Below are 27,004 nucleotides of genomic sequence, written 5' to 3'. Positions count from 1 at the left end.
ATTAAAACTGACAGATGTATTTTGTTCCCACATGGGGCAACACGGATCATACGTAAACACTGCAGTCGCTCCTGAAGCTGCCGGTATGCTTCTTCAGAACTGCTTGTCACTTATATGTGAGGGAAGGCTCCTCTCTGGACCTGGATTCTGTCTCTGGGGGTCAGCTGTAGTTTGTACTCACACTGTGTGCGCAGCCAAAGGGGCTGGAAGGGATGACGGTCTTTTAGCTAACTGATGATCTTTTCTTTTGAATGAAACTGGGGGATCAAAACTCCATACAGGATAATAGAAATCATTATTGTGTGTGTGTTGTGTTACTTTCTTGGCAATTCGACCCAAAGCTCGAGTCTAGAATTTGCATAAAATTATACCTTTGATTCTTTAGAGAAGCATTACAGTTTTTTCTGTGAAATATTCCTTTCCATCCATCGTTCTCACACGAGCACTGATGACATGTGAATGACATACTGTATTTGCGTAGCCTTATAGAAAGCCAGGCAGCTCAGAAATTGTGTGTGAATACATGTCAAGTCATTGTTTGGACACTAGTGTCAAAGTATTGAGTTGTTTACCTTTAAAAATGAAGGAATTAGCAACACAATGAAGTCATTCATATGTTACTGTTTAGTCAGTGGATTGTCCACAACCCCGATCAACTGGTCGCAATGTGACACATTAGTGTCAGACTGCACAACATAGTGAAACACTGCAGCCACACCATTGGATTCAATGGAGAAACATGGTGCGATTGTGGGCGGAGTATTAAAGTATACATTCGATGCTAAGACTTGCTGGGCCTAAAAGATTGAATTAGCATTAGGACCTTTGGCATACAGAAAAAAAACTCTATAAAACATACAATGCTGCAATTTGAGTATTTATTTCTGCAAACATTCTGCCTGTGAGGACCTAGCATCACTACATCACCTTCAGTTATATAAAGAAAACCACTCTAAAATAGAATATCAGTGCTACAGCTGTGCAAGGAGCAATGCAATATAGTTACTAGTTCAGAAGAAATGACGGATGCCTTTAGGGGAATTCAATCCCCCATCAGAACATGACTGACAGCTGACATAAACTGTGCGTGTGTGTGTTGGAGTTTAGATCATTACTGAGACAGCACACCGACGCCGCTGATGAATCGCCTCCTCTACTGCATAATCTACATGCTGCTCTCCCTCTCGACCTTCACTTGAGATTGACTGTGTGTCTACGTGAAAAAAAGAGTAAAAGTAGAGAGAAGAGAAGACGATCCATCTCCATTATCCCTTTTTTCCACCCTTGTTGCTTAGCGTCACATCAGGCCCACTCCCTCCATCGCTCCCCTTGTTTCCCGCTCTATCACTTTTTCATTCTCCCCCCTGCCATTTCAGCTCACTATCTTCCTGTTGTGTCTTCCCTCTGTTTTTCCTCTCGCTGCAACTCTCACCCTGGGGAAATACCGCTTCCCTAATGACGAACAGATTGTGTGATGCAGAGAAAATGGGACGTTAATGTTGCCTGAGTGTGACACTGTTTAACATGACTTAATATTCTCAGGGTTCCTACCTGCTCCTGTGTGTGTGTGTGTGTGTGTGTGTGTGTGTGTGTGTGTGTGTGTGTGTGTGTGAGTGAGAGAGAGAGTGAGCATGCATTAATAGGCACAATATGTCTCGAGAATTACTGTATCTGCACCGCTGTGCGGCCACTGCCTCTCAGACTTTGTGGTTTGATCTTTCCTTGAACATTAGATAGATACTGCCACCTGCTGTCCAGTAATGCAAAGGGGTGATTCTGTGGTAAATACCTAAAGCAAGATTGAGCATTATGAAGCACAATCCTCATATGATATACAGCAGAAAACCAAAGTCGTTTCATCCATCCAACCTGCCTCATGAATCCAGCTTTCATGCATATCTGCTTTTGCCCGAAGCCAATCCATCTCCACTAATGAGCGCTGTGTCTGGCTCTCAGACCAGGGCCTCCCCTCCATGGGTCATTATTCCATATTTCTGCTCCAGTCCCAGAAGTTAACAGACCATCTGAAGCCCACCTGCTTCTTTGGTGTTCTGAGACAGGAAGGCAGGAGAGGACGGCGGACATTTTTTTTTTTCCATGGCAAGTGAATCTGGGCGACGACTCAGCAGGAGACTTAGGAGTAACGAGAGAGAGAGAGAGAGAGAGAGAGAGAGAGAGAGAGAGAGAGAGAGAGAGAGAGAGAGAGAGAGAGAGAGAGAGAGAGAGAGAGAGAGAGAGAGAGAGAGAGAGAGAGAGAGAGAGAGAGAGAGGTCACAGCTGGGCCAGTCCACCTGCACAATCACACACGGTTATGTGTAACTGGTGGATGATTTGCTTGTGGAGTACAACACCCAAAGCTATTTATTTACACTAATTGAAATCTATTGAGACTTTATAAAACTGGTATTTTTTTACTGGCAATGGGTATAATGGGTCAAAACAAAAATGAAGAGTCCAAATCATGCAATTATAATCTTAAACTCCATAATCACACTCTTAACCTGAGAAGAAACTTTGAACATGTCTGAGTCAGTATTGGTTTATTAAACTCAATCTGCTACTACTGTAAAGTGGTCACGTAACAATAGAAACAAACTATAGTTTAGAACACCTTTAATACAATCTCACGTCCTTTATTGCTTGAGATTAGAGATGTGTTGCTGTAGATTGATTGCTTATTGATCTGTCACACCATCTCGTCCTCTCATAACACAGAGTTATGAAGTCTATTCCAGTCAGTGGTGAATCTGCAGAATTAGGGTTGTGAATTACAGTAGCTATTAATTACACTCAGATGAAGAACCCTAACAAGCTCCTACTGCTTTCTCCACAGGTACCTGGTTTGGAAAGGTCAGTAAAGAAGAGACACATCAGGCCTGGTATGTGGGCGGTGTCGGGGAATGCACCGTCCGGGTGAGAAACAACTTAGTTTTGTGAGATGAAGAGCCGAACGTAATTTACCCGACAGTCCACTGGCACAAGATAATACTGTTTATTTCTGCCGGGACATGATTTGCCACATTACCATTTTTAGATCCCCAAGTATGTCGAGGTTAAAAAAATGATACATATTTGGAAATAGACCCGTTTTGAAGCTCATTTGGCATCCTTTTGACTTTTACGGCAAGACATCACTCTTAGGTGTCGAGCATTAATGAGCAAGAAGCTCTGCAATTGCTGATTAATGAAAATGTAATCAAGGCAGGTGGCTTTCAGCCAGAATACACTTCACCATGTGCGCTTATGTCTTGCTTACTAGGTTGCCAGAAACAGGACACTTCTGCAGCGCTCTCTCTCTCACTCAATTACAAGAGGACAGGAATAAGAAAGGAGCTGGAGGGGTGAACTTAGTGGATATCCACAGACCTACCAGTTCAGCAGGATCAATAGACTCTACAGGGGCGCTTTTGTAGCTCATAAACAGGTCTCTGTCTGGAAAAATACTGCTGCTTTTTTTTTTTTTTTTTTTTTTTTACTCGATAGCATAAAAATCATCTCATTAAATGCACATCTCAAACTTAACAGGCGCTTCAAAAATTGATCGACAAAACCCCAAATGACTGTGTGGTTGTATATCGAGTACAACTTGAAGGCTTACTGCAGGTTTTTTTTTTTTCCTCAAACCAATAGTATGCTGATCATTACGCTTCGTCTAGAAAGCAATTGCTTCTCTCTTAAACACCAGTACTAAAGATGCGTCCCTCTACCACTAGAACCATGTGAAGGTCTGTTATGCTGCACATCAGTAGCTGCAATGTTTGCCTAAATCACAAGCTGAGCAGTTTTAATGGGTTATGGTGATTACTGAGTGGAGAAGACTTTCTGCATTTCACTTGCAGACGTCTAGCTCTGCCTCTTAACGTTTTCCTGGTAACATCGTTTAGTGTTATTTGACTTTGGTAGGAGAACTATTGCACAATACAGGAGCGTTATATGGACAGACCAAAGTACAGGAGGAAGTTCAAACAGTACTGAAGTCTGCTGGTTGCTCAACCAGTCCCTCACTGACTGTGGACAGAACATGCAGTGACATTTTTGTTCCAGTAGACGGTCCCAATGGAGGGGAAAAGAAAAACACTACACCATTGACAAATATCAACTGTTTATTCATCGAGACAGCATGGACATTAAAAGCAGAGCAAAATTAAACGAATCGTCAAGTCTTTGAAAACTTTTGATCAAAAAATGAAATCAGTATATTTTACAGTAAGGGGACAAGAGCAGTCAATGTGAGCTCTACGTGAGGAGAAAAGAGACTAACATCGTACATACGCTTTCAACGGACTTAAAAAAAAAAAAAAAGGTCAGGGAGTGAAGTGGAACCTGACAAACCAAAACAAAACCACAAGCACTGTTTTTTTCTTTTTATTTCATTTTCACTAAATGTCAACAAACAAGGAGGATGTGTAAAGATTTTCAAAATAACACAAAAACCCAGAATGAACTTCTCTAAGTTTGGTATTCAAAGTGATGCCTGGTTGACATCTAGACCGAGTAATACATCAGATGAACCACAACTACCCTCATCCAGCCCAAAGATAGACAGGTGATGGAACAATGAAGATCAATGTGTCCCCCCCCCCCCCCCCCCTCCTCGTTTTCACATGTACGGTCGTATGGTTTTAAATAAGCCACTACACATTTGTGGTTCACCTTGTTTTTAAGCAGCGAAGTGTCAGAATCAGGACGAGGTCGGCCGCGCTCTTCCACTTCTTCACTCCACCAGATATCCCAGCTTCCCCTGTGGAGCAGAAATGTTCACAAAATGCAATGTCAGCAAAGGTCCCACAACAAGTACTTGTAGCAACGAGCAACAACTGCTGCTACTGGAGCAACAATCATCGCATCTACACAGAGACTACTGGTGAAATATACGCCCTCAATTTAGCCACAGAGGAAAGAGTAGATCATAAACATAAAGACTAATCAGAATAATCGGAATAATGCACAAATGTAATTTGGCCAGAATAACTAGATATTTGTCAGTTTCTTTATCTGCAGTATTTTGATGAATCCATCTAAAAAAGGTTTTGATCAGCACTTTAGACCCTGATGTTTTAACAACAGTGACAAACCTGTTTGAGATTCCTTACGCCAATGCTAAAGTGCACCTGTCATATTTTTAAGCAGATTCAATGACATGAAAACAAAACTTAAGTCCTGAACACTTATGGGGAAAATCTACACTTAAGTGACAACTTTAGCATTTTGCATAAGTACATCAAGCAGGCCGTCTGTGCATCAAAGCATTTCAAAATGCGTCACTGTGACATTTCTAGAAAATGACCTTTTTTTTTCCCCCAAAACATATTTTGTTATTTAAGTTATCGAATCTAAAAACAAAAGAACCACAATAATAAAAAAGATATACACATTCAAGCTTCCATGTTCATGTTGTGGAGAAGTACAGAATTGTTGTTGTTTTTTTTTTTTTTCTGACAGGCAACAGCATTCAGAAATGGATGTGGGTAGAGAAAGGAGTACCTGGGGTGAGTACCTGCACAGTTTGACAGTCAGAGTATCCATGATTTTTAATTTGCCCTTTTCTCATGTGGTCTCGCTCACAACACCAACGCTGTGTGAGGTATGGAAGTCAGCTGCAATTCATTTGATAAACCCTACCCTCCAGTTAGTTAGTTACGTAAGGCCCCCGTTGCTATGACACCCCCCAAACACACACTGCATGGCATCATCAGGCACAGTAAGCTGGACAACAAACCCATGGCATTCGAGTTATGGTTACGGCAAAACAAAACAAAAACAAAAAAAAAGGCTTGTTTTTCCACATACTCCTTTGACTAGAGCTGAAAGTATGTCTGTGTGTTTACATATAGCAGGAGACATCTCATATACATCTATATATATATATATATATATATATATATATATATATATATATATATATATATATATATATATATATATATATATATATATATATATATGTGTATATACACATATATGTGTATATAAACACATCAACATGTAAACACACAGTGGCTGAAGTTTCTTCCTATAGTGAGTGCAATTTCTCAGCAAATCATTTTCCTACTTGAAAGTAAAAATAAACAAAAGAAAAACAAACAGGTCAATACAGGCAGGACTTTAGGATTGGACTGGTTAATATTTTTTCTGCCATCTTGTCCACAAAGACGTACATCTAGAAGTATGAAAAGCCGATAGAAAGCGAGGGGTACCTCCGGGCCTGTTTGCTCAGGGCTACACTGGCCTTTCCCTCTTGGGTTTGTGTGATTCTTTTCTACCTTCTTCTCACTCATCGGGCCTAGTCCTTCATCTTCAGTGCATACTTATGATGCACTATTCAAAAACAGGATAAAGATATATGCACATAGTACATAAGACAAAATCATAGGCATTGAACTGAACGTAAACAGGGAGGGGGGGAGGGGAGATGGGGGGCTTGGGAGGGTGGAGGGGTTGGGTTGAGAGCCAGGGGGGAGCGAGGAGGAGGACTCACTTACCTGAGCCTGATCTGAGGTCCTATCAGATCAGTTTTAATTGGACTGAGTGTCACCTTCAGAATGGAGGAGCTCTTGTTGGCCGTTAAGCCGAGGGGAGGCGGAGGCAGAGGCAGCCGCCTCCGTCTCCATCAGTTCCGCTTCTGATGAAGCCTTGATGGCAGCTGCATCGCCGTCAGAGTGCTTGTCTTTCTTAGAGCTGCTCCTCTCCTCCGGCACCTTACGGTCTGGGAAAACATTGTATATAATTACGTTTTTGTACAACAGCATGTGAGCTGTCCATTTGAAATCTGCGCACACACACCCGAGGCCAGGAAAGTCATTTTACATGTAATAATAAAGAACTATGTCCTCACCTTTGTCTTTCGATGACCGCTCTCTGTCCCGGTCTCTCTTCTCCTCCCGGTCCTTGTCCTTGCTGCGGCTGCGATGGCGGTGAGATTTGCGCTCCGAGCTCCGCGACCTCCTCCGGTCACGACTGCGGGAGCGACGCTTTCTGTCGAGGCGCTCGCGGCTGCGCCTCCTCTCCCGGTCTCTGTCTCGGCTCCTATAAAAACAGGAAGGGAAATAAGTTATTACGGAAACAATTAAAACGGATTTAAAAAATAAATAAAACTCATTTAATCACGTTGCCGTTATTAGACCACCAGGAACATGTCGGTTAATGTGGTACAGGGAGGCGCCCATACCTGCTGCGTTTGCGTTCCCGTTCCCTGTCCTTGTCTCTGCTCCTGGACCGCCGGCGATCTCGGGATCGGCTCCTTTTCCGGTCGGATGCTCGACTGGAGTGGCGGCTGTTGGAGGTGCTTCGGCGAGTCCTCCGGTCCCTCTCCCGGTCTCTATCTCTATCTCGGTCTCGATCCCGCTCTCTGTCTCTGTCTCTCTCCCGTTCACGCTCCTTCTCGCGCTCCTTCTCCTTTTCGCGCTCCTTCTCGCGCTCCTTCTCCTTCTCTTCCTCCTCTTTCCGCTTTTTCTCCCTTTCCTCCCTTTCACGCTCACGGTCTTCTCTGTCCTTCTTGAGCGCTGGGCTTTCACCTTGGGGTTCCTCTGAGCGACGACGTAGTTTCTCCTGACGGTAAATAAGCGAGAGGCCCCGAATGAATTATGAAGAGTTGATCAGTACATTTTAAACCAGAAGCACAACCAAAAAATAGTTGAAGTGGAATAACCTCCCAGAAATCCTTCACTTTCACCGTACAACACATCGTGGCTTTGATAAACCCATGACTCACATATGTGACATTTGAGCGTTTATGCTATTCTTCAAGTGCAACATGGACCCAATAGCTTCTGCTGCATGGAATCATCTTTATATTTCCCGTTACCTTGAGCTCCTCCACGGTGGACTTGATCTTGGCGTAGCCCATGTGCTGCTTGCCCATCAGGTGGTCATCCACTCGGGACTGTGCGTCACCCACAATGAGAAAAGCCCCACACACCTCACACACCTCCATCTGTTTCTCCTGGGCTGCAAAGCTCTCGATGGTCTGGTGGAAAAAAAAAAAAGGTACAAACATTATATCATAAAACCATCCAATAAGCAATATAGTTCAGCCTAGAAGCACAGGTTTGATCCTGAGGACGTGCGGTTCTTATAATCCTGAGCAGCGTCTGTGGAGTTGACGGACTCACCGAGGGGGTGGAGCTGAGCAGCTCCCTCTCCTCCTTCAGCTGCTCCACCAGCTTCATCATTCCCTGGGCCTCCTCCACTCTGCCCTCCGACCCCAGCTCCTCAATCTGAGCAAGAGCGAAAACACAGACGAGTGAGCCACTGAACACAACCCAGTGCCGTAACACTGACGAGTACATTTCTGAGGCATCAATTATGAGATCATTTCAAAACAAGGTTTTCATTAAGACAAGAGATGATGTATTCCATGTTGGTAAATCTATCTTTAATAAATCTAGGAAAGGTTATACGACAGATACCTTACAGTGCATCCTGGTTCCTTCACAAATTACTATGGCTAGTTAATTCTAAAAACATCGGTCACTTATTTGATCATATTCTTTACAAACCTGTAAAACTAGGTCTTCAATCTTCTCTGTTAGAACCTGGCCCTTCTCCTCATTCTTTCCTGATGGACCAGGACCCTGAAGGAAGAAATAAATACCATGTCTCTCAGGTAAAACACACAGGCCTCGTCGCTGTCGGATGACAAAAAGCCACAATGAAGTGATAATCAAAGTGCACAAACCCCTGCGTTCTGCTGTGCCTGGGAAAGTGCCAGCCGGGCGTGGCCTCTGCGAATCCGCCGCTCCACCTCCGCCAGGAGCGACTGCAGGTAGCGCAGGAAGTCCCGCTCATAGCCCTCCTTCATGAACCGAGAGCTTTTCTCATACCTGGACACGGTGGGGACAGAAGCAGGTTATTCTGTGGAAATACCACAGTGCACACACAGGTTATGTTAGGAAGCACGAGCAGAACTTACGTTATTCTAAGATTTTCATCGTGGATTTTCTCACAAGGGCCTGGAAAAGAATCGCAAAAAAGGTCATTATCTTGTAATATGGAAGACTTTTAAACTATTGCTGTATTAAAAAGGAATACTTCACGCTCAAAATGACAGTTTTAAAATGGTAAGATTTTGCCGAAAATGTATGTTTGCAAGTTGAAATTGTTCCAGTTGTGTGAGTTTGGAAACGTGTATTTTGTTGTAGTTTTGCTATTGTTAAACCTTCCTCCTCAGTTTTCTCAATGAACCACGGAGTCATGCCAGAAAAACTCAGTATTCAAATTATTGCGTGACGAGTAGGCTCGCTTTTTACACACACACACACACACACACACACACACACACACACACACACACACACACACACACAAACAAAGGGTAATTTTAAGGTTTAAGTACTCCTTTAAAACATGTATATCTGCATGTTCTTAACTTACCTAAGTCAGAGCGGGTGTTTGTGAATAGCTCAGCTGGGCAGAAGCCACACAGGTAGTACCGACATACCTTCTGTAAGAGAGGGAAGAACACAATACCAACGTTACTGCAGACGCTCTCCTAACGACACAGTTATTACAGTTCAGGCCAGAGCATTTCTATGCTAAAGGGGAACAAATCAGCCTCACAAGTCAATGCTTAAGTGGATTTAACACTAACTCGTTCTTACATGTGTCTCACGTTATCAGTGATTAGTTGAACATTAACTCTTACTCAAAGCTAACGCTAACAGGGTAACCCCAATGAAATCCACAACGCTTCAAGCCGCATTGTAAGCCAATAAAATGCTATTAGCATTAGCTAACACTAATGCTAATTGTACTAGCGCGCGTGCCTAGATGACACTCTGCTAGCTACCGCAATCAATTTCGTGCGTTATCATTGAGATCTGGACAATTGACAGATAACTTAGTTGAACCAACTCCCACATACTATAAAAATACATATTTGCTAGCTTAACTGTTTGATAGCTTATCGAATTGGCTAGGCTAACGTTAGCTAGAATGCTAACTTACGGTCTCGTCGTCCCATCGCACGTTGCATCGCTTCTCGTCTGGGGCCAAATTTCTATCTCGGCCCATTAACTCATCGAGTAACTGGGCTGCTGAAAGCATTTTGCCTCCAAGAATGTAGTCTTAATTTAAAGTACTATGATATCTGCTGAAGTAGTTACTTCTAATCAAAATGGCAGATGCTGTAACAACGCCGCCCGTTTATGGTTCTACCCATATAGAGCCGTTTAACGAGAGTCACGTCATCTCCGTTCTTCTTTTTCTTCTTCTTTTAAGTTTTATGGCGGATGGCGTCCAGTGAAAAGTGCATTTCCGCCACCTACTGTATTGGAGTGTGGTCCAGAGTGTGGACCAGAGTAGTTATATAATTTCGGTGACTTAAATTATTTTACTCAAACCTGTTTCTTTCACGTATTAGTACATGCAAAATTAAAAAGGCACCGATTTTACGAAATGACCAAATTGCTGTATTTTGAAAGTGTTCACAGGAAGTGGTGGTATACCGTTATGGCTGCATTAAAGCTAACTTGACGAAATAATATCTTGCAGTTCCACACTGTGTCCACTAGAGGGCAGTCGATCTTCTAATACTCTAAAACCGCCTTGTAGCTAAAGCTTTGATGGCGGTAACGCCCTCCAGTGGTCACAGTGTGGAACAGCACTAGTGCTAGCTTGACGAGCCCATCGGTCACTTGTCACTTGATCTGATTGTGTCCGTTTGTTGTCTGTATTTTAAAAGTATTTACCAGAAGTATTAATATAATAATAATAATAATAATAATATTTCTCTATTGCTATATGTGTTGCAGTCCCGCATTGTGACCACAAGAGGGTAGTTAACGCTTTAGGGTGGCCAGTTTAAAAATAAACTAACCAAACTGAAACATTCAGAAAATTAACTAAAATAAAAGTTATGAATTGTTCAATAGTCGTCACAATTACCCACTAAACATTACATTCCTCAGTGGGCATAATACAGATTATAGTCAATTAACTGTTGTCCAGTTTTATCAGTGTATCATTTTCCTTTCTGGAGACCAGTGCTACAAACAAACTACCACTTCCGGTGATTACTTTCAAAATAAACAGAAATGTCCTATGTCCTTTACGTACATTCAGCATTGAGAAAAACATATTTGATGTGGTCTGGAGGGAAACATGTTGTTATTACCCACTGGTTACTGATAACATGTGTTTGGTATTGACAGTAATTTCACCTTCTATTTCTCAGGTTTATTTACTCAGTGACGAAGACTGGGGAATAGATAACGTCACATATTTTGTACATAAAGTTAAGTGGCAACACTTAACTGTTCTACAGTTTTAACAGTGTCAAGTGTTCCTTTTTGGAAACCAGTGCGACCAACAAACTACCACTTCCGGTGATTACTTTCAAAATAAACTGAAAAACTCAAGCAATTGAAACTATCAAAAAACTAGAGAGTACTCCACATTCTTCCATGGTAATAATACAGATATGTATCACATTCCGTGTCCTTTACGTACATTCAGTATTGAGAAAAACATATTTTATGTGTTCCGGAGGGGCAAATGTTGTTACCCACTGGTTGCATGGTTACCGATAACAAGTGTGTATTGACAGTGATGTCACCTTTTATTTCTCCGGTTTATTTACTCAGCGACGAAGACTGGGGACTGGATAATGTCACATATACATACATATATGTATTTTTTACATGAAGTTAAGTGTCAGATAACTGAAAGTATTCAGAGGGGAACAAACATGTGTGCCCACTGTTGTTACATCTAAAGATGTCCCCCGATGAAGGCGGTGATGTTTTCTGCAGCCCAATGACGGAGCTCTGATACCACTGATACATTGATTGAGTGTTGTCAGTGGCACTATAACGACATTCAAACAACTGAGATAAATGGCGAAAGGGCGGAACCTGCAGTTCAAACGCCAAAGATCCAACACGAAGTCGCATTAGCCGAAGCGATTTGCTGCCACAAGCTAGCACCAAAGACTGCTAGCACCTCGCTAAGCTAAGCCAGTAGGTACGGTTAGCCGGGTAGCTAATGCTAGCTGGCAAGTGTCTCTTTAGTGGACGTGTGTGCCATCGGTGGGAAGAATTGTCGGCCGATTTGCACTTGACAACTTAATCCGACCGACTCTTGTGTATCCTATGATCTCGCGGCGCTAGTTGCCTGTGTCAAAATGTCCACCACTTCGTTGGATAAAGAATTACAGGAGCGGCTGAGAGAGGCGTCTGCCATCGGGGACATCGACGAAGTGCGGACATTGGTGGAGAGTGGAGTAAATGTAAACTCACAGAACGAAATAAACGGCTGGTGAGTGTTGTGGACGAGTACACGACGTGTTCACCACGTTATGTTTAAGAGAATAAACACAGTGGTGCTACATTCAAGCAAGTCAATAATCAGGAACAAGTGTTGGTTTGGTGTACAGATCTGTTATTAATCAAGTTTTTTTTTTACGCTTATTGAAAAGTTAAGTATATCCAAGCGCGTTGTTACAGGGATTACATATAAGCAGTGTTATCTTATTAGGCAGAGCACGGCTTAGTTAGCTGGACATGCAACTTTTTGAACTCGTCTATTCAAACAGTATTACATGCTCTACTACCTAGTATTCTAGGGCGGTTTGAAATACAAAGTGCCATTATTGTAGTCGTCCTAAATCAGCAGTCTCTGTGAAGTTAAACGATATGAAATGGCTCATCACGGCTCCCGTCGGAAACCTGCTAAGCTTGTTCTCACTGCCTCTGATTTGATTAAATAACACACTGTAAACAAACAGCTTGCCAGGATTACGTATTAGGACATTAGGTCCAAACTATCTTCCATATGCAGTACAATTCTTTCAGGGCATAGATGAAATGATTTTACAACATTGTGATTCTCCTCTGTTTAGGTCCTGACTGCCTAGTTCAATACACAGCCTGTGTGATGATAGGTGGAACTAGATGAATATGAATATATATCTGATCTCCAGTTTAGACTGTCGCCGTCTTATATATATGTGTGTGTGTGTGTGTGTGTGTGTGTGTGTGTGTGTGTGTGTGTGTGTGTGTGTGTGTATATATATATATATATATATATATTTTTTTTTTTAAAGTCATTTTTATCAGCGTATGGATGTTTTGGTTCTCTAAACTTTTGTCTCCTCTCCAATAATCTCACCAGGACATGCCTGCACTGGGCATGCAAGAGGAACCACAAGCACATAGTGTCCTACTTACTCAGTTATGGAGCAGACAAAGAAATCCTCACGGCTAAGGATGAGTTGGCCTCGCAACTCACATCCAAACCGGAGATCAAACGGCTTTTAGGAGGTAGGCTACTCGTGTCTTACCCACTTGTTTCTGTCACATCATTACAGAAGTCACTCGTTGTTACTTGCGTGTGATTTATCTGTTGATGTAGAGATTATAACTTCAGGTGTTGAGGGTACAGCTGTTCATGGTTTTGACAGAAACAAAAGCTGTCTGGGTTTTCAATTGAAGCTTGTTTTTAAGGAAATAATCCTCTGTTGTTTTTTTTTTTATGCACATTATTACTGCAGTCGAAGTAGAGGAAGTGCCTGAAGTCAAGGAGCCCGAGTTGCCAATCATCCCCAACTACCTGTCTAACCCGGCCTTCATGTATTCCAAGATGGATAAATCAGAGATCATCCTGGCACGGCACCTTACACAGAATGGTTCTGGAGAAGACGCGGAGGACACGCACAGCGATTCCCCCTCCCTCTCCCCGACTCACGAGCCTCAGAAACCCCAGAGCCTGTTCTCCGACGGCCCCACATCTCCCCCGAACCCCACCGCCCACAGCCCAGCCCACGGGGACTTCATCCCCGTGACTGAGCAAAACGGCGTGTCGCCCAGCCCGGCCTCATCCCACAACCACGCTGCCGCTAACTGCCCGGTGCCCATGGACCTGTCGGTGGAGCCGCACCTTGTCAACCATGCCGACTACCCGCACGCGGTGGCGCACAATGGCACCGTGTGCTCGCCGCCGTTGGCCTCGCCCAGCCCCAGCTTGGCCAGCAGCAGCGGGAGCCAGGTCCAGGCCCCGGTGGCCAACGCTAACCCAACTATGAGCAGGCAGCAGTCCATCCCGCAGCAGCTGAGCTACGGCCAGGCTGGTGGGCCCATGGCGGCCTTCCAGCCTTTCTTCTTCACCAGCACCTTCCCTGTCAACGTGCAAGGTGAGAGAGTTGTCGTTCGTATTGTATTATGATGACGAGCTTTGCTTCATACTTGAGGCATGGGGTAAACAGCTGTTAGCCTGGCTCTACGCCAACCAGCACCTCTAAGTGACGGTAATTAACACATGTGTTGTTCACGAACAGAAAGGCAAAACAACAGAAAGGCAAACACTCCTTCAAGCTTTGTGCTCATTAGAGTAAAAAAGCTTCTAAAAAGAAGAACATATACATTACATTTTACATTACAGTCATTTAGCAGACACTATTATCCAAAGCGACTTACAATTCAGTATCTATCTATATACTGTAGATGCAGCTACGGGAGACATTTTGGGGTTAAGTGTCTTGCTCAAGGACACATTGACATGAGACTAGTAGAGCAGGGGCCGGGGATCGAACCGCCGACCCTCTGATTGAAAGGCGGCCCTGCTCTCCACTTAACCACGGTCACCCCATACCTGACAACAATCTCTTTGTGTGTGCTGGCAGCCAACTTGTCAAACCAGAAATGGTTGTTAGTGGACGTTCCCCTTTCTCTCGGTATGATGACTGAACCGTCACAGGCTCACTAGCAAAAACTGTCTTCCACAGCGACTCTCACCTTTTTGGCTACGTCCATCATCTCATTAAATATCTGTGTTAAAGAAGAGGTGTCACTCTGGTCCTTTTCTCCAGAGTTGGTGCTGAAGGTGCGTATCCAGAACCCCAACGCTCGGGAGAACGACTTCATTGAGGTGGAGCTGGACCGCCAGGAGCTCACCTATCGCTCCCTTCTTCGGGTCTGTTGCCGGGAGTTGGATATCAGCACCGAGCACGTGGAGAAGATCCGCAAGCTGCCCAACACCATGTTGAGAAAGGTATGGTGGTCCTATGAGCTGCAAACCATTTATACTTGCTGTACAATTAATAAAATGGGCTTTTTATTCTAAGCAAAAGCAAGAAAAATCCAATTCACTCGCTCATTATTATAATGCCTTCATTGTAATATTGTCATGTATGACCTAAAAGCAAACGGAAGGGCTTTCTGTACTGGTTCTTCATGAAAATGAATGATCAGTAGGTGAATCTGTTATTGATTTTAAATGTCTTTTTTTTTTTCTGTCCAGGACAAGGACGTCGCTCGGCTGCAGGACTTTCAGGAGCTTGAGGTTGTGTTGGAGAAAGCAGAGGGCCTGTCCCTGTTCTCTGGGACTGGGGGCCTAACAGACAGACCCTGCTACAACATGAAGGCCTCCCGCCTCACCTACTAGAGCTACCACAGAGCCGGAGGTCTCCCCGCTTACGATGGGCTTCTGTAGCTGCCCTCAAGCAACCATAACTAGTTGCCCGCCCAGGTCCCTTGTAACAGCTTTGTCCAGCTTTTGGTGTTTCGCCAATTTCCTAACTGGGATTTGTTATTTCAAGTTCAGTAGCTATTGTCCTCCTCTGGCACCTCCTGCCGCTTTAGTGTACCCAACCAGTTGTAAGCGATTACTGATGCATGGTGTCCTTGATTATGTGCGAAAGTATTTGGGCCCCTTTTCTCCTCTCTTTATTTCTTTCTCTCCTCCCACTGCACTTTGTGCCAAGGCTCCAGTGGGACAACAGAGGGAGGCATTGGCTTGTCTTCCTTATGGACCAGACTTGAATGGGATTCTGTAACAGCCTTATTGGGACACGTCCCTGTACAGACTGTGGACTGTGGTCGCAGGGGAAAAGACCTGGTCCTGATGAGACAAAGAGCAGAGGACGACAGGAAGGATTTCCATAACTCTCGCCAATAAGTTCATCGTCGGTCCTCGGAGTGGGACAAGTTGGACTCGCACACAGCAAACTTGAATTTCTAGGAGATTGGCGTGTAGAGTGTTCTCAGATGTTCTAGCCGGCATACACACTCTCATACTTGCTGTAGGCATAAACCTTTGTGTCTTTCCTGCAGAGGGAGTCACATACTAATTCTAAGGTGGAGGTAATCTCTCACCAGGTGAGATGAAGGTGTCTTTGGACTAATAGTACTTCTATAAATACAGTCTGCTTTAATCTGTATCCACACAAGGATGGACACATTTCAGTAGCAGTACTGCTTTCCCTACATCTTTAAATCATTCAGTCACTGTGGAAACAAAATAATTCGTTTTGTTTGAATTGTCCTTTTTTCCGTCTTTTCATGTCGGACAACAATTTCTATCTTCGAGATAAATGTGCAGCAACTCATTTTTTTTTTTTTTTTTTTTCTTCTACAGTGCATCCGCACTTCTGTTTGCAGGTTGTGCTACTATAGGTTCAGTCAGCAGAATACTTAAAACTGTCAACTGTGAAGTATTTATTTTGTAATGTTTGGTTTATATGGATTCCTACTAACGGAGCGAGACCAACGCGCTTTAGAGTAGCGAGGCTTTGAGTCCCGGTAATGCGTGTGTGTGTGTGTGTGTGTGTGTGTGTGTGTGTGTGTGTGTGTGTGTGTGTGTGTGTGTGTGTGTGTGTGTGTGTGTGTGTGTGTGTGTGTGTGTGTGTGTGTGTGTGTGTTAATTTCAGTTGCTGTCATTCTGTTTCAACTGTGATTAGAATCAAAACCAAAAACTAATCTAGCCAGCAAAGATACTAACTGCAGAATAAACTATCACTGCTTCACTTCAGAGGAGAACGCAGCCTTGTTAGATTCGTGACGTGAAGAGGAAAGAAATAAGATTTAGCAAATGGCATGATGGTCTGTGTATGTGACGCTTGGTTTTGTGATTGAGTGCTTCCTTGTTCTTCCAGCACTAACGGAAATCCTTATTGATGACTATTTCTAATTATTATTTGTGTCTATTTAAACTAAGGTTGTCTATGCGGTGACTACATTTCTTTAAAATATCCACACATGGCCTCAGTTTGGTGATCAAGGCCAGTCTTGTGCTAATATAGTTTTTTTTTTTTTTATTTAAGCCATTTTCTGTGTAAATTCTTCTTTTCGGTTGCTTAATCAGAAGTGTTGCTATTGGACTTCAATGGAGACTGACGAGAGGACTACACTGACACACATTCTTGTACTGTACATTAAGAGTTTTAACAGGTCAAGAGGCACAGCCGTGTTGTGTCGTAGGGTTTATGCTGCTTTCATCAACACTTTGTGTTCCTTTTTTAAAATTCTCAATGCTGGGGCTCGTTTATTGTCAGCAGGGCAGTAGACATCCACCACACATCTCCCACAATCAAAAAGCTCCTTACCCGGTGGTGACTGTTTACTGTCGAAATGTACACCTGACGCTCTTACTGCATTTGTATGTTTTTCAGATATATTTTCTATTATTTCATTTAACCAGGTAGGCCTGTTGTGTTTGTGTCAAAAAAGTCTTAATTAACGTAGAGCAAGACAAAGTTCAGCTCTGGGATGAAACGTCCTGGGATGCTGTTGTTGAAGCAAAGTGCAATGTGGTGGAGGGGGGGGCGGGCGAGTAGGTTTCCAGAAGGTTTTGCTGGGAGAAGAAAGGACTACCAAGAGTGCTTATTTTCTGTTCCCGGCTATGTCCAACGCTTTATTGAGTGAAGTTGTGCCACATGTTGAAAGCAGGAGTTTGGGACTATGTGTGGAGACAACATCCCCCTGGCCTTATGGTGTCCTGGGTGAGTGACAGCAGTATGTTTGAAACGTTTTTTTTTTTGTTTTATAGGATCTCCTTTTGATTATGTGGAAAGCAGATAACTAACATTGTATTTGTTGAGTTGCTTATTGTTCTAGAAAATGCAGAATACAGTTTGACTTAACCTATGCATTCAGAGTCTGATATTTTTATATACAGTGCTTCCTGTGCACTTGTAGAAAGGATCACTGTTTGAGTTCTTTCCTTCTGGAGACCTGTATCTGTTCTTTGATAAAGCATGGTGAATTACTCCCCTCTTTCTCTCTGACCTCGTCTTCTAAAGTCACATTATGTCCATCTGACTAATTGAAGTAGCTTTGATGTAATGAGTTTGAGTATCCATCTTAATGCTCACTATAAATGAAGGGACCAGTTACATGTTTGGTCTTCCTTTGTTTGTACCTGCATGTGTGTGTCTGTGCTGGATGTTGAGGTAAACGCCCCAATAATTCATTGAGATGTTTCAACCAACAGCCAGTAGAGGGCGCACAAGAGCACATATTGGCATTGGATCAGCCACATAGGTATTGAATTCATAATAAGAGGATAGCCTTTTTTTTTTTTGCTTGGATTTAATTGAATATAAAACATATTTTAACACTTGCTGCTTAAATACTGGTCCATGTTTCATGTTTATACTGAAAACCCCTCCGTCAGGACGTCTGTGTAGAAGCCATAGTGGGCCAGAAGATGCACCTTCAGTACTCGAGCTCTTTAACAGCTATCATGCAGGTCCACTTGTAGTATCTTAACTAAACGATGATTATGTTTGAAGAAAATTGTCTTCATTTTTATTATTTGGTCCGCTTGAAAATACATTTTTCTAGCCATTAAAGATTTCATGATGAACACCTGATTAACTGAAAATTGCACACCTTTTTTTATAAAGGTCCAACCTGCACATTGACTAATAAACCTCTAATAACTCTGAATAATAGTTTTTGAAATATCTTATTTACTTAAGTATATAACTGATGAAGAAGCCAACCACATTATTTGCTGCAGATACACATTTTAGCTGATTGGTAAAGACTTCCTTTCAACAATAATTTAACATTTCATATTATCACTTAACAGGTCCATTATTAACACTAGCAATACGCATTTCTGGAAATGTTCCATATTTCAAAGTTCAGTATTGTACCGTCCAGCTGTGGTTTTTCACTTTTGACCTGTATTTGTGCAACGAGCCAATGTTGTACGTTCTGTTTTGAATTTAAAAAGGGAGACATTTTGTTATGTTCCCTTTCTGATTTAAAGAACATAAACACCACCTAAGTTATGGTCATACTGACACGCTAGAAATCCTTAACCTCTTCAGTGAAATGAATACAATAGTGTTCCTGTGGTGAGCAGATGTTCAGACGCTGCAATCTGGAGAGAACAAATGTTGCATAATCTGAGCGGAATGGCATTGAGAAAGTTAAATATGTGTGTGTGTGTGTGTGTGTGTGTGTGTGTGTGTGTGTGTGCAACCTAAATATAGGGACAAAGGAATGCATGGCAATCAGGATATATACATTGCAGTGGATCTGCGCATGTATGCCTGCATGTCTGTCCGTCGGCATGTTGTGCTGTGTGTCTAGACTGGGGCTGAGGAATCGGCTTAGGGCCCTGCTGTGGCTGGACGTGTCTCTCTCCTTTGTTCTGGAGTGAGACACTCATAATAAGCTTAGTATGAACAGAGTCATAACACCTTCATTGTTTTGAACCAGCTTCCCAGGACTCAGTCATGGGCAAGAGACGCTGTGGACCTGCATGGTCGAGAACCCCTAAGAGCATTTTAGAGATGGAGGCACACGGCGACGTTACTCACAGGTACGTGCCTCGGTCGATGTGCTTATACTACGGCCGTGGTGCAATATGCGCCTGTCTCTAACAGGCATAATACACAAAGCCAATATGCAGAGCTGCTTATTTATGACTCAAATGCATGCATGACACTGTAAAGCCACTGAGAGATTAATGTTGAGGTCAGATTTACAGTAGCTTATATATATATATATATATACAGCATATATGTACAAACTGTGGGACCCTGTGAGTGATGTATGCCGCCGAGTGATTTGGAAGAAAGAAAAGTGAAATGCCAGGGTCCTCTTATGAATGGAGCGTGTCAGCCATCTCATTCTGCTTTGAGCTGTACAGGCCCACACACATGAATAAAGGAATAGTGGAAATATGTTTCTTTTGCCTTCTGGCAGAGAGTTGTATGAGAGGATTGAGGCTCTCTTAATCGTCTGTTCAATATGAGGCTCCAGCCAGCACCCTGTTAGCTTAGCTTAGCTTAGCTTAAATATTAAGGTTCCTTTATTGAGTCCCATGGTTTTGGAGAAGGGAAAAGTTGCTGCATCTAGACCAGACATCACAGTAAAACACATGAATCATGGGGAACAAGAGGAAACAGCTAGTCTGGTCAGTGTGTAGATATAAACATCTGGCTACCAGTAAAGCTCATCAGCTAACATGTAACATATCTCTTGTTTAATCCGTACAAACCCAGAAGTACTATAAACAACATTGTAGGCTACTGTTTTACAAGGAATTCTGGCGTCAGTAGACGGTTGACAGTCCAGGTGAAATAGCATCCAATGTCTGCCGGTTATTCTACCATCGTAGCTTCATCCTTGATCGGCAAAGATCATTACGGCAAATTATTTTAACACTTACAATTTACTTATATATTGTTTTTGGATTTTATGCTTTCGTCAGTGGATGTTTGCATAAAGTATGTACAAGCACCAGGATCTGGAAGCTTTACGGCACTTTTTAACCACAAATCTACATATTGCAAGAAAACGAAAAATAAATGGAGACATTCCTTGAGTTGCAAAGCTGTTTTGATCCGGTCTCAGAAAGATGGTGCGTGTGCACAGAGATTGTCAAAGTCAAGGTCTGTTTGCAGACACTACATATGCTGAAGGCGGATAGACGGTCGGGGCGCCCTGCATGGGGTCCACCATGAGGCTTTATTCAATATGTGAGGCATGCCCTGTAGCCCCAGTGTTGGCTATGCTGGGAATGCAGGATCTTGAGGGGTAAAGGTTAGGGGTGAGTGTGTCGGCAGACACTGAAAACACAGCTTCACTGGGTTTGTGCATTTGCATGAAACAGAGAGCATGCACACGTGTGTGTGTGTGTGTGTGTGTGTGTGTGTGTGTGTGTGTGTGTGTGTGTGTGTGTGTGTGTGTAAAATGGGTATATAATCAATTATCTGTAAGTGATCGTTATTATCGTCAGTTAGATAATCACTGTTTCTTTACTATAGTCACTATTTACTTAGGCTTTGTGTGCATGCATGTGAGTGTGTTTGTGTGTGTGTGTGTGTGTGTGTGCGTGTTTTCAGAGAGGACTCACAGACTCAGACCAGACTAAGACTGCAGGGTTCGGCCTGGAGCGCACTGGGCCTCTTTGGGCTCAGCAGGGACTCAGCTTGGGAAGCACTCCATACTCACGCACACACACACACACACACACACACACACACACACACACACAGACACAGATAATTGTTGGATATTTTGTTCATCTAAAGATAAATATAGACCAGCTTAAAAACAGTTTAATTTGAGTTTAATGGTGTTCCTAGTCACTATTATTCTGTGTCACTGTAACTGTATCATAATCCTTTCTTGTCCATAGCCAAACAGACCCCCAGCCAATTTCTTTTGTTTTGAAGCCCTCTTTTCTGCAACACTTCCTAGAATTGGCTTTCACGGAACAAACCGAGTTTTCCCAACATATATCATGTTGAGAAAACCCGGCCAAGCTGTCTGTACTACTTGTGACACGTCAATATTGTGATAGCTTGAGCTTGTTGATTGCAATACACCCAGCTCCATCTCTTTCATTTCAGTCTCATCACTAACGACACTGCATAATATTCCAACATTGAAAATGCTTTAAATATGAAATGGCATGTAGACTGGATTTTCTGATTAACTTAACCCAAGTGGGTGGGTGTGGTAGTTGGAGAAAGGACTGTTTTATTAATTGATACAACTTAATATTCCATCTGTGTCATGTCCACAAACTGGGACATTTGGCATACTCAGCTACCGAGACATGTAGATCATGATCATGTTTTTTTTGTACCATGTCAAGCATATGCTACGACTTGTACACTTCACTATTTGGAGCATTTTCAACATTTTGCAGTTCATAAAGAATTATGACTCCCGCCTGGAGTTTTCAGGACATTTTACAACACGTCACGATGTAACACATACAACAAACTGGACTGTTTGAGGATGCATGTTGTATCATTTGAATCAGTTAAACCTGAATGGTACATTATGTGACATATGGACAATATAGAATCAACCGTTTCAGTGAATATGGCGGTCTGGCAAAATGGTGTATCCAGTATGGCAGAAATTAAATGTATTATATCAAAAATAGGACAGTTTGGAAGGTTGTTCTGCAACAAGCAGCTCAGATATTACTGGCCAAAACACAAAAGGTGCTTGTATGGCACCACCATCTGGTGCTCCAGTATAATTGTTATCACATATCTGGAAAGATTTGCTGTTGTTGGTCATGGAGTTTTTTTAGGTACAGAAACCTTTAGAGAAAAAGAGGAGGAGGGAAACCACAAATCTACTCCGTTTAAATGGACCTTTTTGGTTCACTAGGAGCTCAGAAGGGAAAACCAGAATAGGATCTACAAAAAGCTAGAAGACACTGAGTTTGGTGCCATCTTCTGGACATCAGGGATTTTACAGTAAACGGTGCTAAATGTTAATGCAGTATTATAGTGCACAGTATTGTCACACAGTGCTGCTTTAATTTGGTGCATATGACAAGACAGATAATATAGAGCAAACATATCCAAAGCACCTTCTTATTTGAAATGCTACACAATAATTATTTGCTAAATTGTAAGAAACAGTCTGCACAATACGGTCTTCTTTTTTTTTTTTTTATTCTGTTCAGTATCTTTAAATCTATTATTTAAATGTGTGAAGGTTTTAAATGTTTGTTTTAAATCGTATCTACTCCACTTTTTAGAGTTATTGCTGCATATCTCTTTCTCCTTTGCAAGCTAAGGGTTAAGGCAGCCAGCGACTTACGCACAGGTGTCTCGCCAGTCCTTTATGAAGCAGCGCCCGCAAACTTTTTTTTCCCCTTTAATTAAGTTGATCATAACTGTAACTCAGCTGGGATTTCCTGCCCGACTAGACATGTCACTGTAATTCATGTAGTTAGATCTTAAGTGGGTTTGCTCACCGCAGCACTAATCTCTCGCTACTATTAAACGTCGAGCGTCTAACCTGGAGAGCTGTCCACATCGAGACCGGTCCCGCACGCTCCGATTTCGCTGCTTTTGAGCAGCATCTCATTCCAGCGGTTAGGAACTAATAACGCGACAGTTTGAGGAGGTTTTACAGAGTCTTTTTCTACAAAACGTTAAAGTCGTTGTTAAACTTGCATTTTCAAGATTTTTTTTTTAACGTCCGTTGTGTTACGCGTCGGACATGTGGTGGATGCTATTTCCTCGATGGATTTGGTTTCTTTTGGGACATTGTTGTACTATACTCCTTTATACGGGCAGCAGCCGCGTGAGAGCAATGCCAATGCCCATGTCCGTGGCAAAAGTGGTGTATTCTCACGCAGGTCTGTGTCCGAATGACCTGAACCCCAACCTGTGGGTGGATGCTATGAGCACCTGCATGCGCGAGTGTGAATCCGACCAGGTGAGTTGAACCTGCAACTGACGGTGATGTACTGCTGATGTAAATGTGTAGCCTAGACAATAAGACGCAGTTCGTTTGCAGTTGGACGAAACGCCCTAAATGTTATCAAATGCCAACAATTCCTGTTTTCCTTTGTATTGTGCAAGAGTTGCTGCATGGGGGGTTGATAGAAAAAAATGCCAAGCCATAACACAATTTAACAAAAACAATCGTAGTGTTACACATGTTGCATTTTCAACAACATTTACCTCCTTCAAGTTTTTATTCATGCTGTTTCAAGTTGACCAAATATTGGTCAAAACTCATCCACACTGATAAACTGTAAAGAACCCTCTGATCTAAATGTACCCTTATGAAACATACAGGTAATGTTTTGTGAGGAGAATTTCACCAGGAATAAAAAACATTTTCTACAGAATTCTACACTAAAAAAAACAAAAAAAATAACGGTGATTTTTCTTTTCTTTTCCTACTTTAGGACTGTGAGACATTTGAGAAGTGCTGCCCTAATGTATGTGGTAACAAGAGCTGTGTGGCATCACGCTATATAGACATCAAGGGCAACAGGGGCCCCATAGGAATGCCAGAGGGCGCCACCTGCGACAAGTTCATGTGCTCTCAGCAAGGGTCCGAGTGTGACATCTGGGACGGCCAGCCTGTTTGTAAGTGTCGGGACCGCTGTGAGAGAGAACCCCACTTCACGTGTGCGTCTGACGGCATGACATACTATAACAAGTGCTACATGGATGCAGAGGCCTGTTCCAAGGGTATCTCTATCTCTGAGGTCACCTGCAGGTAACATGTTAAGTATTTTAGATATCTACCATTTGTTTTTGGTGTGATGAGGTAAAGTTGTCTCATTTTAGTCCTCTAATAATTAAGATGTTTAAAAAAAACACAATTTTTCTGGCTGTAGCGTAGAAACTTAAATGTATTCATTGTGTAATTTGTCAATATAGTATAAAGAAGAGCCTTTGACATATCCTGTCTCTGATTAATTCCTTTCTTATTCAACCTACCTACAGGTACCACTTGACCTGGCCAAACACCAGTCCCATCCCAGCAGAGACCACCTTACATCCCACCACCGCCCTCCAGACCACCCTCCCTGCTGACATCCAGCTTCCCACCATACACAGTGGATCCACCCATCAGGCTGTTTTTGTGGGTGAGACAGCCAGCTTCCTGTGTGAGGTGTCTGGAAAGCCACATCCGCAAATCACCTGGGAGAAACAACTGAAGGGCAAAGAGAACACCATAATGAGGCCTAATCATGTTCGAGGGAACGTTGTGGTCACTAACATTGGCCAGCTGGTCATATACAACGCGCAACTTCAGGATGCCGGCATTTATACGTGTACGGCCAAAAATGTTGGCGGAAGTGTTTCGTTACACTTTCCCTTGGTAGTGATCGGGAAGGATGCGAAAGGTAAGAATGCAGAGGGGAATAATACCAACCTGCCATTTCCAGCTGAAGAGTGTCTCAAGAGTCCAGACACAGACGACTGTGGAGAAGAGAGTATGAGCTGGTACTATGAACCAAAGAGGAACAATTGCTTCACCTTTACCTACAGTCAGTGCAACAAAAACCGTAACCATTTCAACACATATGAAGCCTGCATGCTGTCATGCGGAGGAGAGCTAGCGGCTCCCTGCAGCCTACCGAGCCTCCAAGGGCCTTGCAAGGCCTATGAGCCTCGCTGGGCTTACAGCAACAGCCTCAAAAAGTGCCAGTCCTTCGTGTTTGGAGGCTGTGGTGGCAACGAGAACAGCTTTGAGTCTAAAGAGGCCTGTGAAGAGATGTGTCCGTTTCAGAAGAACCGCAAGTGCAAGATGTGTAAGCCCCGAGCCAAGATGGTCACCAGCTTCTGTAAGAGTGACTTTGTGATCCTTGGCCGTGTTAACGAGCTGACGGAGGAGCAGGAGTCAGGCCACGCTCTGGTGACAGTGGAGGAGATCTTGAAAGATGAGAAGATGGGCCTGAGATTCTTTGGCAAAGAGCCCTTGGAGGTGACTCTTCTGAACATGGACTGGAACTGCCCCTGCCCCAACATCACCACAGCCGACGGGCAGCTCATCATCATGGGGGATGTTCAGAATGGGATGGCCGTCCTGCAGCCCGACAGCTTTGTCGGATCCTCCAGCACTCGTAGAATCAGGAAGCTTCGTGAGGTTATCCACAAGAAAACCTGTGATTTCCTTAAAGATTTCTCTGCCGTCCAGTAGAGTCTATTTAAGTTTCACACTCACTGAAAGTCAGTTGTGTTTTCTGATTATTCCAAGCTCCAGTAAACTCACCAGTCTGACTGACTGCCCGTAAACATAAAACGAGTAACTTATCTGTAACATTGGAGGTTTTGTTGCCTGTTTGAGATGTTTTTCTTTCTTTCTTATTGCTCAGTAGATCTCAGAAAATCACTCCTCGTAGCTTTACTGATCCTTTTTGTCAGCTGTTTTCATTCATGATTTCTTTACGGATGCTGTTTCAAAACTGTCCTTATAGTTCTCTTTTAAAATTAGAATCAAGCTTAGACAGTTTCGATGTCCACACTTAGGACACACTGTCTGGAAAAGGCAGGTAGAATAGTATTAGTCACAAGCATTTACCCTGTACAAAGTATTTCCTCTTGCAACCATTTACTAAAACGGCATTCTAGATTTCCTCTCCAAATGTTATCTCTAATACACTAATATTATTAATTTAAGGGTATGTTTTAATATGACTGGTACGTTTGCTTTATGTTTTTGTGGGTTATCCCAAAACATTGTGTAACATCTGTCAGGAGCACTTGAGCTCACAATAATGCAATGTGAAGCCTCAGTTTATTTACCAGAATCAAATAAGCTCTTTGGTTCCACATTTTGTGGATCTATTTTGATAAGACTTAATTTACAATACAGAGTATGTATGTGGACTTCTGTACTATGTATTTATTTTTCTTGATCTATTTCTTATATATATTTATAGGCAGAAAGTCTCTCTGTGAATCTAACTACATGGAGAGCAGACATATTTTTATGTTATCTATTATATATTAGTGTCCATTAAAACTTTTATGGAATATGATGGCAAAATTAATAAAGATGATTTTAAAAAATTACAACAGATGTCCTTGCTTTGTGATGTTGTGCTGTTCCCTGTGCTGAAGACAAAATATCCAACATGCTCACAGCTTATCAAAAGTCTCATGCAGGCAGTGCACCCTTTCATCCATGTCCTCCTCCTTAGTATTTCACACACACACACACACACACACACACACACACACACACACACACACACACACACACACACACACACACACACACACACACACACAGAGCCTAGTCTGAAGCAGGTCACATTCCAGCCCCGCTGTGGTGGCCCGCAGAGCTGTGTGTTGTGTTGTGTCTGGGTTTGGGGCCCTCGCATAGCACACACCCCACCAGCCATCTATTGGCCTTGTGCGGCCCCTTTCATGTGTGAGAGGCCGGGGTGAAGGGGATGATGAGGAAGAGGAGAGGGATGTCGGCTGATTCTCTCTCTTTCACTCACTTGGTTGGCAACATCTGTGTTAAAGGGGCATAATATAAAACAG

The 27,004-nt window shown here is 42.9% G+C and overlaps 3 protein-coding genes across 3 annotated transcripts; 2 read left to right on the top strand and 1 right to left on the bottom strand.

Annotated features, from left to right (window-relative positions):
- Positions 1-4,090: 4,090 nt before the first annotated feature.
- On the bottom strand, positions 4,091-10,170 carry luc7l3 (LUC7-like 3 pre-mRNA splicing factor). Its single transcript, XM_068718518.1, has 11 exons — positions 9,946-10,170; positions 9,373-9,442; positions 8,912-8,951; positions 8,678-8,822; positions 8,499-8,573; positions 8,112-8,216; positions 7,805-7,966; positions 7,169-7,548; positions 6,836-7,026; positions 6,483-6,706; positions 4,091-4,741 (listed from the first exon to the last, which is right to left on the bottom strand). The coding sequence occupies exons 1-10, from the start codon at positions 10,042-10,044 to the stop codon at positions 6,516-6,518; spliced, it is 1,458 nt and encodes a 485-aa protein (XP_068574619.1). The 5' UTR covers positions 10,045-10,170; the 3' UTR covers positions 4,091-4,741; positions 6,483-6,515.
- A 1,556-nt stretch (positions 10,171-11,726) lies between these two features.
- Positions 11,727-17,979, top strand: ankrd40 (ankyrin repeat domain 40). Its single transcript, XM_068718870.1, has 5 exons — positions 11,727-12,255; positions 13,111-13,259; positions 13,490-14,128; positions 14,804-14,985; positions 15,235-17,979. The coding sequence occupies exons 1-5, from the start codon at positions 12,122-12,124 to the stop codon at positions 15,376-15,378; spliced, it is 1,248 nt and encodes a 415-aa protein (XP_068574971.1). The 5' UTR covers positions 11,727-12,121; the 3' UTR covers positions 15,379-17,979.
- A 4,900-nt stretch (positions 17,980-22,879) lies between these two features.
- wfikkn2a (info WAP, follistatin/kazal, immunoglobulin, kunitz and netrin domain containing 2a) lies at positions 22,880-26,382 on the top strand. Its single transcript, XM_068718633.1, has 3 exons — positions 22,880-23,426; positions 23,905-24,221; positions 24,452-26,382. The coding sequence occupies exons 1-3, from the start codon at positions 23,208-23,210 to the stop codon at positions 25,650-25,652; spliced, it is 1,737 nt and encodes a 578-aa protein (XP_068574734.1). The 5' UTR covers positions 22,880-23,207; the 3' UTR covers positions 25,653-26,382.
- The last annotated feature ends 622 nt before the right edge of the window (positions 26,383-27,004 follow it).

The sequence above is a fragment of the Cebidichthys violaceus genome, unplaced genomic scaffold (assembly GCF_023349555.1).
Source record: "Cebidichthys violaceus isolate CVI_PGR_0920_01 unplaced genomic scaffold, fCebVio1.0.p SCAF_23, whole genome shotgun sequence".
NCBI classification, from domain to species: domain Eukaryota; kingdom Metazoa; phylum Chordata; class Actinopteri; order Perciformes; family Stichaeidae; genus Cebidichthys; species Cebidichthys violaceus.
The sequence above is the reverse complement of the archived record's forward strand: the minus strand, read 5'-3'. Positions and strand labels throughout refer to the sequence as shown.

Coding starts and splice junctions, on each gene's coding strand:
- luc7l3 (XM_068718518.1), bottom strand. CDS start 10,044: ATGCTTTCAGCAGCCCAGTTACTCGATGAGTTAATGGGCCGAGATAGA. Junction 8,823..8,911: donor GATGAAAATCTTAGAATAAC/GTAAGTTCTGCT, acceptor CACCGTGTCCAG/GTATGAGAAAAGCTCTCGGT. Junction 6,707..6,835: donor GCGGTCATCGAAAGACAAAG/GTGAGGACATAG, acceptor ATGTTTTCCCAG/ACCGTAAGGTGCCGGAGGAG.
- ankrd40 (XM_068718870.1), top strand. CDS start 12,122: ATGTCCACCACTTCGTTGGATAAAGAATTACAGGAGCGGCTGAGAGAG. Junction 12,256..13,110: donor CAGAACGAAATAAACGGCTG/GTGAGTGTTGTG, acceptor TAATCTCACCAG/GACATGCCTGCACTGGGCAT. Junction 13,260..13,489: donor GATCAAACGGCTTTTAGGAG/GTAGGCTACTCG, acceptor TTATTACTGCAG/TCGAAGTAGAGGAAGTGCCT.
- wfikkn2a (XM_068718633.1), top strand. CDS start 23,208: ATGTGGTGGATGCTATTTCCTCGATGGATTTGGTTTCTTTTGGGACAT. Junction 23,427..23,904: donor GCGAGTGTGAATCCGACCAG/GTGAGTTGAACC, acceptor TTCCTACTTTAG/GACTGTGAGACATTTGAGAA. Junction 24,222..24,451: donor ATCTCTGAGGTCACCTGCAG/GTAACATGTTAA, acceptor ACCTACCTACAG/GTACCACTTGACCTGGCCAA.